The sequence below is a fragment of the Labrus mixtus genome, chromosome 5, assembly GCF_963584025.1.
Source record: "Labrus mixtus chromosome 5, fLabMix1.1, whole genome shotgun sequence".
NCBI classification, from domain to species: Eukaryota; Metazoa; Chordata; class Actinopteri; order Labriformes; family Labridae; genus Labrus; species Labrus mixtus.
The window spans coordinates 3,892,766-3,911,032 of NC_083616.1; the positions used below are offsets into that span (position 1 = coordinate 3,892,766).

General features: G+C 43.8%; 1 protein-coding gene and 1 long non-coding RNA gene across 2 annotated transcripts in view; one reads left to right on the forward strand and one right to left on the reverse strand.

Annotated features, from left to right (window-relative positions):
* The window catches only part of LOC132973773 (uncharacterized), a 390,261-nt gene that overhangs the window by 89,652 nt on the left and 282,342 nt on the right, over window positions 1–18,267 (reverse strand). The gene's annotated exons all lie outside the window — the stretch shown is intronic.
* On the forward strand, window positions 2,781–5,088 carry LOC132973758 (tripartite motif-containing protein 16-like). Its single transcript, XM_061037347.1, has one exon. The coding sequence runs from the start codon at window positions 2,803–2,805 to the stop codon at window positions 4,471–4,473; it is 1,671 nt and encodes a 556-aa protein (XP_060893330.1). The 5' UTR covers window positions 2,781–2,802; the 3' UTR covers window positions 4,474–5,088.

The following is an 18,267-nucleotide window of genomic DNA, read 5'->3' on the forward strand; positions in this document are numbered from 1 at the left end:
CTTTGTCCGAGGCTCCTATCTCATTACTTCAAAAGAAGGACAGGGATCGTACCTCTTGTGGTAACTACCGACCGGTCTCACTTTTATTTGTGGATTACAAGATTCTGGCAAAAGTTCTCTCCCTCCATCTCCATAATTTCATCAGACCAGACGGGTTTCTTGTTGGGGAGGCACCTTTTCTTTAATACCAGAAGACTGTTGAACATCATTCTCTTACCTGTGTCTAACACTCCTGAAATCGTGGTGGTGCTCGACGTGGAGAAAGCCTTTGATAGGGTGGAGTGAGGCTATTTAGTTTTTTTATTTGAGAAAGATTTGGTTTTGATTCTAATGTATTTGTTGGGTTAAACTCTTGTCTGCTACTCAATCTGGTTCAGTACATAATAATGGTGTCCATTCAGCTTATTTCCCTCTCCAACATGGGACCCTGCAGGGTTGTTTGCTTTCACCCCTGCTGTTCAATATAGCCATCGAACCGTTAGCCATCTGGGTTAGGAACCAGGAGTACTTTAACAGAATCATTGTTTCGGTCAGCTCCACAAACTTCCCCTATATGCTGATGACCTCATGCTGTTTATCTCAAACCCCACATCCTCTCCCCTTTTAATAATGTTGTTTCTAGGCGCTTGTCAGGCTACAAAATGAACATTCAGAAAAACACACAATTTTTTGTGAACAATTTGTCGAGCTCCCTTCCACACTCCACTTATTCCTTCAAAGTAACGGAGGATTCAGATATTTAGGGTGTTTGTCTCGCGCTCCCCCAAAAAACTGTTCCTTAAGATCTTTCAGCCCTTACCAGACAAATGTAAATAAGACCTGTCCAGATGGGCTGCCCTCCCCCTATCCCTTGCAGGTCGGGTCAGTCTCATCAAAATGGTTATTCTTCCGATATATTTTTTTCAACACATCACAATCTGTCTCAATAAATAATTTTTCACTATCCTCGACCAACAGCTTACTGCATTTATACGGCATAAAAAACCAACCGTCTCATTAAATCCATTCTTCAGCTTCCTAAATCTGAAGGTGGACTATCACTCCCGAATTTTCTCCATTACTTTTGGGCGTCCAATATTAATAAACTCTTACACTCAGTCCGCTGCCAACTTCCGGACACCTGCCCATCTTGGGCTCACATTGAAATATCATCTTCATACTGCTCCCTGAACTCCGCGATTTGATCACAGCTGCCTGTAAAAGTACATTTGATTTCACACAACACAGTTGGAACTAACACAATTTAGAATTGGCTTCAATTCAGGAAACATCACGGTCTGCATATAGGGTTTCTTTTCTTGCTCTGATTTTGAACAATCATGCGTTCCTCTTTGCCTGCTCCAACTCTGCTTTTCACACCTGGTCGCCCAACGAAAGCTAAAATATATCCCAATCATAGCGATGCTTGTAACTGTTGTAAACGATCTCCAGCTGACTATTTACATACTGTATGTTCTGGACATGCCTGAGGCTCACAAGCTTATAGTCAGAAATATTCTATACTCTCCAACAGGTTCTCAATGACACTTTAAAACCGAATCCCCTGACTACCCAACTGAAAATATACACTCCAACTTAAAACAGGTGGGTACAGGACGCTTTATGGATGCTTACAACTAGAGAAGTTAAGGTTCTCACAGATCTCTGACATCCTTCCGTGAGACCTGGGACCCCCTACCAGCCCTTATTAGCAACAAGCTGTTATTTTTCCTTTAATAGAAATCACTTTGCCTATATTTTTGGACATTTTCGCCATTCTCTGTTTCGTAAACCGCTACAGTATAGAAAGAAAGTTTGTATTATCATCCTTGAATACTCGACTGTCTGAGTCACTTGCATCCCTCATGAAGACGTAGGACCAAATTTGATCGTCTTATTTTCCTGTTTCCAGATGAGCAGGCATGTTGAAGGAGGAGAGTTGGGAATTTTGACTTTTTTCTCCAGAGAAAGGGAAAATGTCTTCATTAATTTACATCTGTGCTTAAAGGGATACTTCAACCATTTGCATTAAGCTTTGTATCATTAGAAACCTGGTAGTATTTTTGAATGGTCGTACATCCCGCCCTCATTTTCCACTGAGACAGGACATCTTTGTATTTCTTGCCAATTCCTTCTGGAAAAAATCTCAGAATCAGTTGAGGAAACCCTATGTGTTATAATAAATGTCTGTAAATAGAGCACCTTAGTGGGAGTGGTCTGCGGTGCTGTGCATTCTGGGAGTTGATGTCATTCATCCACATGAGCCAAAAAGACACTTTCTGCCTTTTTACGGTCAAGATGGCACCAACTTCAAAATTGATTTCACATTTCTACTACATATATGACCCAATGTCAATACAGATTCATGTTTCATCAGGTGAAGTATGCCTTTAACTTCAAATATGTAGTAGATTTATTGTAGATGGTTTTAAAGAAACCATCTCAGAGGAAATATTTAAATGGACCTAACCTTAAACATTTCTTCTCATCATAAAAATATTGACTTTATGAATACTGCTACTGACAGTTTGACAAGAATGCATGCCAGGCAAAGTAGAAGTAGGCAAACAAGTCCATCAACTGTATGAGGAATGAGGAAACAAAGCTGGAAATGTACAGTGCTGCTCCTCTTCCTGGAATAAACCAGAGCTTGATAACCCCTCCCTCTCCTGCCTGCTCTCAAACACAGCCAGCTCCACTCTGACCCAGTATTTCCTGGTTCCCTCCCCTTTAGATCTACAGTTTACAGATGGGTGTAACCAACACGAGCTGACATTCAGGTGAAAACAGTTTCTCAGACAGTCGTTGTCACTGAGAGGAGAAATGGCACAGAAAGGACTTCAGCTGGACCTGGAAACCTTCTCTTGTTCGATCTGTCTGGATCTACTGAAGGATCCGGTGACTGTTCCCTGTGGACACAGCTACTGTATGAACTGTGTTAAAACCCACTGGGATGAAGAGGAGGAGAAGAAAATCTACAGCTGCCCTCAGTGTAGGCAGACCTTCCCATCGAAGCCTGTCCTGGTGAAAAACACCATGTTAGCAGTTTTAGTGGAGGAGCTGAAGAAGACTGGACTCCAAGCTGCTCCTGCTGATCACTGCTATGCTAGACCTGAAGATGTGGCCTGTGATTTCTGTACCGAGAGAAAACTGAAAGCTCAAAAGTCCTGTCTACAATGTCTGGCTTCTTTCTGTGAGAAACACCTGCAGCCTCATTTTGAAGTGGCTCCATTGAAGAAACACAAGCTGGTGGAGCCTTCCAAGAAGCTCCAGGAGAACGTCTGCTCTCGTCATGATGAGGTGATGAAGATGTTCTGTCGTACTGATCAGCAGTCTATCTGTTATCTCTGCTCTTTGGATGAACATAAAGGCCACGACACAGTCCCAGCTGCAGCAGAGAGGACCGAGAAGCAGAGAGAGCTGGAGGTGAGTCGACAAAACATCCAGCAGAGAATCCAGGACAGAGAGAAAGATGTGAAGCTGCTTCAACAGGAGGTGGAGGATATCAATGGCTCCGCTGATAAAGCAGTGGAGGGCAGTGAGAAGATCTTCACAGAGATGATCCGTCTCATGGAGAAAAGACGCTCTGATGTGAAGCAGCAGGTCAGATCCCAGCAGCAAACTGAAGTGAGTCGAGTCAGAGAGCTTCAGGAGAAGCTGGAGCAAGAGATCACTGAGCTGAAGAGGAGAGACAGTGAACTGGAGAAGCTCTCACACACACAGGACCACAACCAGTTTCTACATGACTACCCCTCACTGTCACCACTCTGTGAATCTACACACTCATCCAGCATCAATATCCGTCCTCTGAGGTACTTTGAGGATGTGACAGCAGCTGTGTCAGAAGTCAGAGATAAACTAGAGGACGTCCTGAGAGAGAAATGGACAAACATCTCACAGAGAGTGACTGAAGTGGATGTTTTACTGTCAGAGCCACAGCCTAAGACCAGAGCTGACTTCTTACAATATTCATGTGACATCACACTGGATCCAAACACAGCACACACACATCTGTTATTATCTGATGGAAACAGAAAAGTAACTCGCACAGATCAACAACAGTCTTATTCTAGTCACCCAGACAGATTCAATGGACGATGTCAGGTCCTGAGTCCAGAGAGTCTGACTGGACGTTGTTACTGGGAACTGGAGAGAGGAGGAGAAGGAGTTCGTGTAGCAGTCGCATACAAGAATATCAGCAGAACAGGAGGCGGGAGTGAAAGTGAATTTGGATTCAATGACAAATCTTGGATGTTACTTTGTTACAACAACAGTTATAACTTTTATTCCAACAATGTCAGCACTCCTGTCTCAGGTCCTCCGTCCTCCAGAGTAGGAGTGTACCTGGATCACAAAGCAGGTATTCTGTCCTTCTACAGCATCTCTGAAACCATGACTCTCCTCCATAGAGTCCAGACCACATTCACTCAGCCTCTACATGCTGGACTTTTGATTTATCGTAGATCTAGTGCTGAGTTGTGTAAACTGAAATAGACAGAAGTCATTTAAAGGAACAGTCGGTTAAACTTTAATCCTTCAACTTGATCATTATTCATGTTTGTTGCTGAGAGCTGATTGTGGTTACATTGTTCACCTGTCAATCAAACTTCATGTGCGGTACTTTGACATCTTCTCACTTGTTCTGTAAATGTTTGAGTCTCTTTAAATAACTCTCTTTAGCTGTTTCTGTTTAGTCACAGAGGCTTTACTGCTCATGAGGATTTTTGTTCAGCTGAACCGATGTTTTCTCTGCATGAACATTTCAACTTTTCTTCACTTTAAATGTGTTTACAATGAGTACTGATTGTTTTTGTTCTAATGAAAGGGTCTTAAGAGAGAAAGCACCAGGCCTTTTCTTTCATGTTGATATTATGTTTTCATCACTTTGTACATTTTATTTAGAAACATCTCAAATTAAATGTATAGAATGATTTATTTTTGCAGAATTAATTTTGTTGTTTAAACTTAAATTGATAAAAAATTTACTCTGAAGTATGAAATCAATGAGATCATTATTCTTTTCTTTTTCATAGCTGAGATTCTGATCAAGCAGTCTTCAAACAGACATTTCACAGACTGGGCTACATGGTGGTTCAGGGGTTAGTACTTTTGCCTCACAAGAGAGTATATAATGCACTTCTTGTCAAAAGTGACAGGTCTATTGTTCTCATTGTTCTGTTTGGACCAATGAGAATGCAGCATTAGGATCAACCCCCTCCCCCTTTCATCCAATGAGAATGCAGCATTAGGATTAATCCCGCCTCCTGTCCATCCAATGAGAATGCAGCATTAGGATTAATCCCGCCTCCTTTCCATCCAATGAGAGAATGATACGTCATCATTCTTTCATGCAAGAAGGCGAGGTTACCTCATCATTCTTCTGACCAGGGGGGTCGATGAGACGCGACATTGTCTAGGTTTTTTTAATCTATACTTTTTTAATCTTTTTACAACCGAATTAAAAAATATATTTACAACGGATCGAAAAATAAACTGCAATGATGCGTTGTAAACAGAAACCGTTAAAAAGACACACAGAAACACCCGAGGATTCTTTAGTATCAGATTCTTTAGCGATGCGTTGGAAACTAGATTCTACAAAACGAGATAGCAGGGTGCTTTCTGAAACTCCCGTGACATGGTTTCAGGAAAAATGGGAAAGTCCAAAGAAACGTATAGCACATCTATGCCGCCTTCAGGCACCCCTGCCGATGCTTCTCCATAAAAATTGGCCGTTGTTATATGGTGGTTGCTGGGGTTACTCGTTCAACTACAGCTCTAACGAAGCCTGTTTTTATCAGCTTCGAGAAGGGGAGAGCTATAGCCCTTCGACAGAGTTTAAGGCCAACCTTACCTCCACAGATTGGTCTATCTTGTGCGTGTTTGGATCAACAACGTCGAAGCCAGAAGCCCCTCAAAATGGTGAAAATGGAGAAAGAATTGTATCCAGCATGGTGTGGGAGTCCAAAACTTCAGTCTCCGGCAAATGGTACTTTAGAGCTAGCCATCAGATGTGTACAGAAGCAGAGAAGACCACCGAGTATTTTGTCCTGGAGTACTTTAGCAGCGAATGTGGGATATTTCAGCCAACATTGCGCCTTCCTCTCGAGGAATGGTTGAAAGTGATGGAGGTAGAAGACCGTAATGTTAAGCAGCTATATGTCATCAGCCGAACCTTCAGCGATATAATGAGGGTGAAGACGGTTTTGTAAACCGTAGACACTCCCATCTTCTCTACAACAACCAATCAGGAGCTTCGCCCTCCTCCTCCTCACCATCTAAAGTGTTTAAAAGAGACGAGAATTTGCATCTACAAGTACTTTTTTTTTACCCACCTCAAGACAATGGAGCTCACTCAGGAAAATTTGCATCCCTCTCCTCCTCCTTCACCACCTCCTTCCGACCCTGAGTCAACGCCGTCGCCGACGCGTAGACAGCCAAGAACAACCATCCTGGCGCTTAAACCTAAGCGTACAGCTTCACCACGGAGAAGGGTTAGTAGTAGTAGTCCTTTTCCAGAGTGTCGCAAGAACTTGTTGACATTTTTTTCGGAGCCTGAGCTTCCGTACCATTCTTGTTCTTCTCTACCATCAACCATTCAGGAAGAGATCGAGCCAGGGTCTCTGCTCGACTCTCAACCATCACCACCGGCGGAACCTCAACCGCTAATACCGGTGCCACCTCCTGCATATTCACCGGCATCACCATCAACCCCGCCATCTCCTGAGCAGCGAGAGGGCGAATCAGAGGACGAGTCAGAGGACGACTCGGAGGCCAACAAAGAGAATGAGACCGACGGTCATCTGTCCGCCGTTCTCATGAACACGGTGAAAGCTGTGGTGGTGTACGTGTTGGACCACGTACTGAAGTTGTATCGACAGGAGATTTGCAACGGCTGTGTGGTGAGTCATCCTAGCCAGCATCAGCATCCGTGTTTGGAAGACGAACCCGACTACTTCTACATGTCACATTTTGAACCTGTGAACAAAAGGCTGTTGAAGGAGACGCTTATTTCAGCCGTCTCATGTGCTCTTGAGAGACGGTTCATTCGTATCTCATCCGGCAGGATCCTCGGGCTCGTGGAGGCCTTTCTGTATGATCTGAAATACGCCACTTGCATTAGCAGGAAAATACAAACGGTACTTGACACGTTGGTTGGCAACAACAGAGCTAAGCAGTGCATGTTGAAGGATGCGTTTGAGATATGGGAAGACAAACAACCAGAGGAGGGTAAAATTGTGCGTGTGGAATTCTAAATCCCGCAAGTTGTGTTGTCGTGATTAAAGATTTCTTCATATTCTCCTGAAAACAAGTAAAAAAAAACAAAAAAAAACATGTGGAATCTTCCTCAAAGAATGTGGGCCTGTGTAGAAGAACACATGATTGTTGATCGTTTAGTCTCTGTTTTGAATCAAGTTATTAAAAACAAGACAAATTGCTCTCTGTTTAGAGACGATGAGGTTATTCATAGATTGTGTTTTTGCTCTTACTTTTATTGTAGCTAAAAATGAAAATAATGTGGTGTGAATAAAAAACATGAAATGCTAATCATGTTTGTCGTTTTTTCATAAACTTTGGAGAGACGTACATGTCTGAGAAACGTGTCATGAAAAAAATGTTTTTGCTCTTACTTTTATTGTAGCTAAAAATGAAAATAATGTGGTGTGAATAAAAACATAAAATGCTAATCATGTTTGTCGTTTTTTCATAAACTTTGGAGAGACGTGGGGTAAACATGTCTGAGAAACGTGTCATGAAAAAAGTGTATTATAACCCCTCTCACCCGGGGAGTTTTGGAGGGTTAGATAGACTACACAGAGCTGTGCAGGATGAAATCGGTAAAAAAGTAAATATCGAAAAAGTCAAAGAATTCCTCTCAGAGCAGGACACTTATACTCTCCATAAACCAGCCAGAGTACATTTTACCCGAAATAGAGTGTTTGTACCCCGACCTCTGGTTCAATTTCAGGCAGACCTTTGCGATATGCAGGCTTTGGTGAAACACAACAACGGTTACAATTATCTCTTGACCGTTATAGATGTATTTTCAAAAAAGGCCTACGTAAGGACACTAAAGAGAAAATCAGCCCTCGAGGTTGTCAGGGCCTTTGAGTCTGTTTTGATAGAGAGCCAGAGCCCTGAAAAGTTACAGACAGACGCCGGTAAAGAGTTTTTCAACAAAAATTTCAAGAGCCTGATGAAGAAACACGGCATTACTCACTTTGCCACAGGGAGCGATCTCAAAGCCTCGGTGGTGGAGAGATTTAACTGCATGTTGAAAACGAGAATGTGGAGGTATTTCACAGCCAAAAATACACGCAGGTACTTGGACGTGTTGCAGGATTTGGTCAAAAGTTACAACAACAGCTACCACAAGAGTATAAAAATGACCCCTGTGCAGGTCACAGTTGAAAATACTCCTCAAGTTTTTCAAAACCTGTATGGTTCTTTTCCTCTCCGCTACAAAGAAAAGTTTAAGCTTAATTTTAAGTAGGGGGATCTGGTGAGAATATCTAAACTGAGAGGTGTTTTTGATAAAAAGTACGAGCAGAGCTTTTCCGACGAGCTGTTTACTGTATCTGAATGCACTCCTCGTCTACCCCCTGTTTACAAACTCAAAGATTTTGATGGGGAACCAATAAAGGGGACCTTTTATGAAGCCGAGTTGCAAAAAGTACAGGTGGCTCCCGACAAACTCTACCGAGTGGACAAAATTTTAGACAGGAGAGTAGTACGAGGTGAAAAACAGGCTTTGGTACGGTGGAAAAATTGGCCCGAAAAGTTCAACAGCTGGGTCAAGGTCAAGGATCTGAAAGATGCATAAAACCGCTTCTCTACCACCCCACAACCTTCACTCTGTTACTACAAGTACTCCATCATGGATCAACGGCTCAAGGAGGGTTTTTACATTACCCTACGATTTCAGGTGGATTTAGCCCAGCATATAGATTTAGAGGGTCCCTGGCAGGTTGCATTGACGGAAATCTCCCACCCTCACACCTGGTTTAACGTGCCTATAGAGATGGGATTCTTTGAATGGAGAGATAAACCTGTTGAAGGTGCCGCTTCAGAGCCCGAGGTCAAACGTCAAAAGATTAGAGGAGGTTATTACAGTAACCTGACTCAATTTACACACGAGTTAAATGCCTTTCTAAAAAAAATTGGAGCGGATGTGCAAGTAGTCTATAGCAACATTCAAAAGAGATATGAATATCAGGCAGGGGGTGCAACTCATCTGCGCTTTTATCCCCCCTTGGCCTACATTATAGGGGAAATTCCCGGGAAATGGGCTATTTTCAACGAGAGGATGGCTCCCTACCCGGCAGATATAAAGGGAGGATTCTATCACCTCTTTTGTTACAGTGACATAGTAAGGCACCAGGTGGTGGGTGATGCTTACGCTCCTCTCCTGAGAATCGTTGATGTGAAAGGTACATTCAGGGACGTGATTACCCAGCATTTTAACCCACCCTACTATCTACCTGTAGCCAAAAACCACATTGAAAACATTTCCGTCGAGATTAAAACGGATCAAAATCAACCGCTCAAGTTTACCTTTGGCAAGACGGTGGTGAAATTACATTTTAGACCCGTTTCTTCTCAGCTGTAAAAATGATGCATCAAACCCTCGACCTTCACCGTTTTGTGAGCTAAATCAGGTGGGAGGAGCCCTCCCTGGTTTTTACGGGGCCCCTGTAATGTACGGGAGAGGGATAGGTTCTGTATTTTCAAGGCTATTTCATTTTGTATCGCCTCTGGTTAAGAAAGGCTTTGCCATTGCTAAACCCCATCTAAAAACTGCGGCTAAAAACATAGCCTCACAGGCCATCTCCCACGCCATGAGCAGAATAGCCGGAGAAGGAGATTCTCAAGAAGGCTCCAGAGGTATTATGGTGTTGGCCAGAAGACCCAGGAAGAGACCCCCGGGGGACCGTGTTTTAGCAAGGTCTAAAAATAACCGGCGCGGGGCAAAGAAGAAATCAGTAGGGAGAGGCCTTGCTAAGGGAAGGAGGTCCGTCGCAGGCAGAAACCTAGACTCTGGAGACATATTTCTCTAAACAAAAGTTTCAGAGAAAAAACAAAACAAAACAAAACAAAAAATAAAATGGCTTTATTGCATCACAAATCGACAGAGTGTAGCATGGCTGAGCTGGATTTATTTTCAGCTCCCATGACGCAGTTGTCTATCGACGAGAAACTCTACACAGAGGTCATGCCTCTGTCGGCCATTACAGATACAGGTCCTATAGAGTTTTTTATACCAGGGGACGGTGAAAAATATTTGGATCTAAATGACACCTTGCTCCATCTCAGGGTGCAAATTACCAACGCCGACGGCACAAACCTAGTGGTCGTTGCCCCTGTAGGGTTAATCAATTACCCTCTGAATACAATCTTCAGCCAATGCGATATTATTCTGGGGGATAGACTGATATCGCAGTCCAGCGCCACTCATCCTTACAGGGCTATGATTGAAGCCCTGCTCAACTTTTCAGAAGCTACTCTACAAACACAGTTTAGCTCAGGGCTGTTTTACAAAGACACCGCCGGCTCTATGGACTCTGTGGTGACCGTCAATGGTCCCAATCGCGGTCTACGCAACAGAGCCGAATTTACAGAGCAGTCCAGAGAGCTCCACCTGTTGGGACCTCTCCACGCTGATATATTATTCAGCGAGAGGCTCCTTTTGAACTCTGTGGACTTGAGAATTAAGCTGACCAGAGCGTCCGACGCCTTTTGTCTCATGGGGGCGGCCAACAGCACCTACCATCTGAAAATACTGGGGGCTGCTCTGTTTATGAAAAAAGTCACCGTTTCCCCACCCGTGCGTTTGGGTCACGCCACAGCCTTGATGAAGGGCAACGCTCTCTACCCTCTGTCACGGGTGAACGTGAAAACCTACTCCATCCCGCAAAACTAGAGGATATGCAACCAGGAGAACCTCTTTATGGGTACTATGCCAAAGTATGTGGTGATAGGCATGGTACACCACGAAGCTTTTACGGGGAGCAGGGATCTGTCTCCTTTCAATTTCATCCATAACGATGTGGAATACCTGGCCTTGTGTCAGGATGGACGACAGGTGCCGGCCAAAGCTTTTCAGCCTCAATTTAACAACGGTGTGTCTGTCAGAGAGTTTTACAACATGTTTACAGCTACAGGGAGACACTTGAAGGATTTACCTCTGAGCATCAACAGGAGAGAGTTTGAACAAGGATACTCTCTGTTTGTCTTTAATCTCAACGCTGGGGAGGATGCTGGCGCCCTATCCCCCGTCTCCAACGGGAATTTAAGGCTGGAGATGAGATTCAGAGTGCTTTTACCTCAGACCACTACACTGATTGTGTACGCCTGCTACGAGTCTATTTTGGAGATCAACTCTAAAAGGCAGTTCATGGTGGATTATTACTAAAAAAGAAGAACATGAACAGCCATCAACTAGAGAGTCTAATAACTCGATTAATGGGAGATGCTTTCTGTGGAGTGTGGGCCTCGGACCAGCTGCAGCTGCTGACGTCATCTTTTAAAACCCCCGCCTACTTCATCGTCAACACACACCCTGCGCATGAGCCGGGGGAGCACTGGCTGGCCTTGACCCTAGAGAAAGATGGAACGGCAACTTTTTTTGACTCTTTTGGATTTCCTCCTCGTTTTTCTTACTACCCTAAACACATTTTACAGTTTTTAAAAGACCGTTCCAGCGCTATTTTATATCACAACAGACAGTTGCAGCATACCTTCTCTTCCGCCTGCGGTCAACACTGTGTTTATTATTTATGTCATAGAGCCTGCGGGCAAAGTTTTGAAAATGTTTTGGCGTTGTATCAAGAGGACGAATTAAAAAATGACGAGACTGTAACTGCGTTTGTGAAAAAATATCAAAGCTGTGTGAAGCGTTATAAATGTCAATCTTTTCACCACACCGTGTGTTTTTTACAAATGTTTAAACATTGTTACAACTTGTGAAATGAAGACAAGAAGGACGAAACCTTATTTTGAAATGACGAGTTTTTATTACTATTAATAGCAAAGTTACAACTTATAAAGTAAAACTAATCAAGGAGATTTTTTATTTTTTTTATTTTGTCTCTTTGCCCCTAGGTCTTTAGCTATAAAAGGGGATGCACCCCAATCTTTGTATTCTTGTTCTTGTTCTTCTCCACCACCGGCCCTCTCGGTCCTAGGCGTGCTCCACTTATAAACAATTGTTCTCTTTGACCCTCGCTCCTCGTCCGATATCAGTCTGCGGTATTGTTCACGAGCATCGGGGTTGTTCACGGAGGATAGAGGGATGTTTAACACGCTTAGAGTATTTAAAAATCCCAACCAACCCTTGGGCTCAGATCTCTGGGCTCTTTTGTAAGATGATGACAGGTGTTTAATCAGATCCATCATATGGGAGCCTCTGATCACTTTTCCCTTGTAAACAAATTCACTCTTGTCAGTCCACCGCGCCTCGCCGTTTTTACTAATTTTTCTCAAGATATAAGAGGCGTTTTTTCGATCCCTCTGGGGAAGGGTTTGTAACAATTCATCAATTGTCTCATCAGCCCATTGTTGTTGCTGCTGATGCTGCTGCTGCTCCTCTTCTCCTTCTTCTTATTCTTCTTTAGACGGTCTTGTGTGACTTTTCTCGTCTTTTACATCTTGTTTGATAAATGCGAGATATCTCTGCAACAGCGCGTTGTATTTTTTAATTTTTTTATAAGGATTTAGTCCAGGTTCGTTTAGCACAGCCCTCATTTGTTCATCCAAATCACCTTCAGCCGTGCGTCTCATCGATTGAGTCTGGGTTTCACCGACCATCATGGGCATAGGGTTTGAATGAGTCAGACGACTCATTTGCTGAGCGTTCAACAGATACATCTTCTGAGTTGCTTTTTGCTGATTTGCCATCTCTGCCCACAAAGTTATCCTCTATTCACCAGACCTCCTACAAGGTCAGAAAGGCAGAGTATGACCGTTAGGCAGCAGCCTTCTCTTGTCAAACACTACACGAAACCTTTTTTGAAATGACGTGTTTTTGAGAAGGAAACCTTTCTTATCACGCTGAATTCCCTTTCAAGAAAAAACCCCTCCTCCTCCTCATCCTCAACCCTCTCTGCACCCTGCGTTGCAGGAGGTCGTCTGCGTGAACGCTTCACAAAACCCTCCACCAGCTTTTTTACACTGTCAAAGTTGATTTTCTCACAGCAGGCGTGCGTCTGTGTTATACCCTTCACCTTCAACACCACTTTGTTGTTTTTTGTTTGATAGGCATAACTTTTAGGACCCGCGGCTGCAAATTCCTGAATGGTGTCTCCCCCCAACTCGTCCATCAAGTCCCCCAGATAATTACCCAGCTCCAGCGTATTCTCTCCTGTTTTCGTCGTGTAAATGAGGCTGTCTGTGTCAAAATAAAGCACTCTCTCCTGCAACCGTTGTAAATAGTTGTACAATTTTAGACGCCCGTACGCCGTCGTGAAAGCGGCGATGAACACGTTGTCTACTTTATTCGGAGGGGCAATGTACCGCTCGCCGTAGATCCACTGGACCAAAGCCACTCTGTCGTTTAGAAAAGAAAAGTATCTGATAAAGTGTTTTTCCGAGAACATTAAAGAGAAAAACTCTTCAGGCTCTGTAACAAGCACCGTCTGGCAGAGGTTGCTTCTCTGCGCAAACTTTCCCCAGAAGCTGTTGAGACACAATTTAGACACTTGTCTTTTGGCAGGATTTGGTTTAATTTTGTCAGCGTCCAACAAGATGCCCTGATGCTCTTGATATTCCCTGATGTATTTTTCTCTGCTCTCCTGGTCTACAGCCTCGGGAGGGTAACCCGAAGCCTCTTGCTTTCCTTTTAAAAATGTCTGCATGTACTTTAAAAGATTGAATCGTCGCGACGTTCAAAATGCCAGACCTCTGTGATTTGTGACAGGCGATAACCCATCTCCAGAGCCTTGTTAAATTCGGGAGTGACCCATACCCCCTTTAACGCTCTGGCCTCATCGTCGTGACTACAGGGTCCGCTTTGAGCATTCAACTCAGCGCAAGTGCGGCACAGTGTAAACACCAGTTTACCAGCGAGTGTTCTGTAAGGTAACACGGGAAAATACAAACCCCTCGGCGGATACACCGTGGCTCTGATTAACCCAAAGTAGGCGCTCGGATCTTTAAAATCTCTGTAAATGATTTCCGGGTGACCTAGAGGATAAGGGAAGCTGCAGTTTACATACGGGTAGAGAGACGTGACGTCTACGTAACGCACGCTCTCATTCTGTTCTGCCGTATGTCGCAGTCTCACAGCGCAGGTCCTCCCCCCATACAGAGCGTCGCGGGGAAGGAGCGGCTGCGGGGGGTTGTAACGCCCGAGGAACTCTATCACGCTCGCGTCACTTTTTTTCAATTCATTCCATCTATGCTCCCTCATAACTATCACTTTTACCCCATACACAGATTGTAGCGTTTCCAGCCTCCTCATGGTGCTCGAATGAAGCTCTTCGAATGTGGTGTGGGTGAGCGGACAGCGGTCCTGCGGCTGAAAGCACTGGGGGCATCCGTGATAAAAACAGCCGAGAAATTCCCACGCATACTTATCGCCCCCCCTCTCTGCATAACCGTCTACACAGTAGGTGCCCAGCTGTTTTTCACCCGCGTTAAGCGCGTGGCGAATAAAGATACCTTCTTCGTGAGAGACCCATTCCAACCATTGTATGCTGCAGTGTGAGAATGATCTGTATTGTCTTTTGTAGTGGTCGGGTGAAGGGATGGCCAACGAGTTTGGGGTCAGAAAATGAGTGACAAATACTTTCATGCAAGCCGAGGCTATAGTGGAGCGACTAAATGGATCTACCCCCGTCTCCTCAATGAAACCTTTTCTGAATGTTGTACAGGCTTCTGCGAGAATGTCGACGTCATTTTCACAATAAAGGAGCGACTCTTGCAAAGTTAAACACGCCGTGACGCACCTGCTCGTACCACGTCTCAAATTTAAGTTTGCCTTCTACCGTCATGCGCTCTGTGCCGTAGGCTTGGGATGAGGGATAGGGACCCACGTACTTCAAAGTCGCTTTTGAGCTAAATCTGTGTGGAAAATAGCCTTTAACTTTATCTTCAAAACCCAGAGCCCTGGGCATTGCTGAAAGAGGCATAGTTAAAAAACACAGAGAATCTATGTATTTTTGTTGAAAATCCGGTTCTGTAAAACAGATGACTTTACTCCCATGCATGATAAGAGAAGGTTTTATTCCTAGAGCTATCATAGCGTTGAGAACTAGGTACCCGTCAAATCCTTTTGAATTGTGTGCTATAAACACAACGTTGCGATAGGCTGTGTTTCTGAAACGCAGAACAAAGTCGGTGGCGCATGAAGAGCCCCAAGAGCTCCATTTCTCTCCCTTTAAGGATTTTGTGCACACCAGGAACGGTCTGTGCACGGATCTCTCGTCTGTGTATGTTTCAAAGTCGTAAAAAACAATGTTTTGGTTGTGATCTTTGTCGGGTTTTAACTGTTGAATGAAACACTGGTGATTTTTTTTGTCATCGCCCTCGGGAAGTATTTGTCCACATATTTTACATTTAAGTTTTTCACACACGTGGGGTTTACACGCGCCGTCAATCCCTGTGTACCATAACCTGTAACATTTTTGGCATTGCTTATACAAATCGCATTGGCTGCGTTTGACGGAGGTTTCTCGCGGAGCCGAGCTTGTTCTCTTCACCTGCTCTTTGTGCTTTCTCATACAGTAATCCGAACGACACGTACGGTGACAGTCTGCGCAAGAAACGGGCTGAAATGTCAGTTTACAACACCGGGGGTCTAAACACACAGAACAGTGATCCCAACAGCGATGGCTGCATACGCTGTCGTATCCTGTATAGCACTCTTTACAGACATAAGAAGTGCCCAAAAAAGACTTTAGATTTTGTATGCCATAGTAATGATTTTCATGGAGAAAAAGATATGCTGTTTTGTCTTTTTTGGGAGTTGCTGTGTGAAATTTAGCGAGGGTGCGGCTGTCTGTAAGTCTGTAAAACACTACGATCTTACAGTCTAAAGCCTTTTGAAAGAGTGACACGTCACTAAAACTCACATCTCTGTGATCTGTGAATCCCACTCTGTTCTGAAACTCCGCTCCTATTCTCTCAGCCTCTCTGTGACTGATGGACGGGTGTAGCAGGAGAGCCAGATTAATGGCAAAACACAGATTGTTGTCTGGGTTTTCTACAACGTAGAGAAATCTTCTCCTCTTGTTAACCACTTGGCTATCTAGCATAGAATCCAACTTTATTCTACCAGCACCACGCGGGTTACGAATCAACTGAACCGCTAATTCTAGATCCTGTCATGAGTGACATTAGACTGAACGAGTTCATCCAACAAGTTTTGAAAAGTTGCTAGACCTGTGTCATCTTTGTTTGTTCTCGCTAAGCGGGACACGTTCTTACTAAAGTGTTGTCCCCTCAGTTCCATTTGAATAATATCCTGCGCTTGCGCTTGGGAAAAAATTCTGTCACACAGTTCCTGCGCCGTACCCATGACACTGCCGTAGAAATCTCCGTAATCAGCCACACCTGAAGGAGTGGGAAACCTTAATATCTGTCTTATTTCAACGTTGTTAAATCTATCACGATTCACTACAACGGGTTGAGACTGCGGTAGAGGGTCCCTCTGGGGAACTTCATCAACTGTCTCATCTCCCCATTGTTGCTGCTGTGTTCGCGACCGAGGCGGTGATAATGCTGGGGTTAAAGGGTCAAGAATGCGTTCTCCATCTACAGAGGAGACGGGACGGGGGGATAGGATTTGCTCCGTGTTACCCCCTGTCTGAATTTCCAAAAGCTCCAGAGCATCATCTAAATCTCTGAAGTGCTCTAATTGAGATACTCTGGGGTCGGGTTCATTGTTGGGAGAGCGTGCGTCCCTGTGTGAAGGCGTGCAGGGCTCAGAGAGGTATGAATTGGAGGTTTCATTCCTGGGGCGGAGATAGCTACCTTAGCTCTGTAGACGGTGAAACCACTACATAATAAAAACAGAGAGTGAGGATTTGCAAAAACATTGAAACACCGTAGCCTATTTAATTGAAAGTGTCACTAAGACAACATATCAGTGGCCTAAACAAAGAAAGGAAGTGCCTTTGGAAGCCCGTTTTGAATTTGACAACAGCGACTCATTTCCCAGAAGTCAGGACAGGGTCATGTTTATCCCTCTGTTGCATCACTTTTTCTTTACATTGTTTTTTGGAACTGGGGAGACTCATTTCTATGTAACTTTGAAAGTGTAATGTTTTATGATTCTTTCTTAATGTAGGATTTCAGCTGTTCAACACGCTTCATATACTATATATAAAATGTTCTATGGGTGACAAGTTGGGACAGCCAGAGGGCCACTTTATAACCTTGACTCTTTTTCTACAGAGCCATTCTGTTGTTGTATGTCTAGAATGTGGTTTGGTATTGTCTTTATGACAATAAATTACTGAAATAGAGACAAAGGGGGTTAAAGAGAGAGTGAGGTGGGGTTCCTACAAGCGTTACCTATGCCTTGTGCCCTTAATTAATATTCCCAAAGGACCATCTTTGTGACAGTTTGCTAGCCAGTAGGTCCACTCAAATAGTGAGAGATGATCTTTTAGCAGGGCCTCTGTCCAAGTCCCTCTCAGTCACCATACCATCTCCTGCTATAAGACCACTGCTCTCTCCAGGCTCCGTGTGTGGCTGCCTGTTACTGGGTCAATAAACCACTGAGATGGTTAACAGAAAAGTGTCTGTATCCATGATTGGTCCGTACAACTCGGTGGCCCGCCATTCGTCACTGAGGATGGTGATTCTTGGACGCACATGGCACAAAATGAATGAACTTTGAACTTCTGTTGAAGCGACTCTCACTGGTTAGAGATTTTATTTTCAGGTAAACCTTCAGCACCAACAAGTTTCTCAACAAATATTTCAATGGTTTGATGAAAATATTAAGTATTTAGTTTGATCTCTTTTGACTTTTTCTGACTGAAAAATACTTTAAGAAATAATTAAATGAAGTACATTTTGTGAGACTTAACTTTGATAACTTTATTCTCAGTCAACTGTTTTAAAGCATTAGAATACATTTGAGCAGAATTTAGAAATAATTTGAGAAACATGAAGTCATCATAAATAAAAGAGAGAGAGGTCCGCACACTGTTCAGCTGTCAATGAGCAACTGTATTAGGAGCAAGGATCCAAACGCTGCCCTTAATAAAGTTGCTCATTGGGAGCTGAACAGTGAGCAGACCTCTCTCTTTTTTCTGCAGGTCATGCATTTTTTTGTCCTGC

Excerpts from the sequence above, each read along its gene's own strand:
- LOC132973758 (XM_061037347.1), top strand. The coding sequence starts at position 2,803 with ATGGCACAGAAAGGACTTCAGCTGGACCTGGAAACCTTCTCTTGTTCG.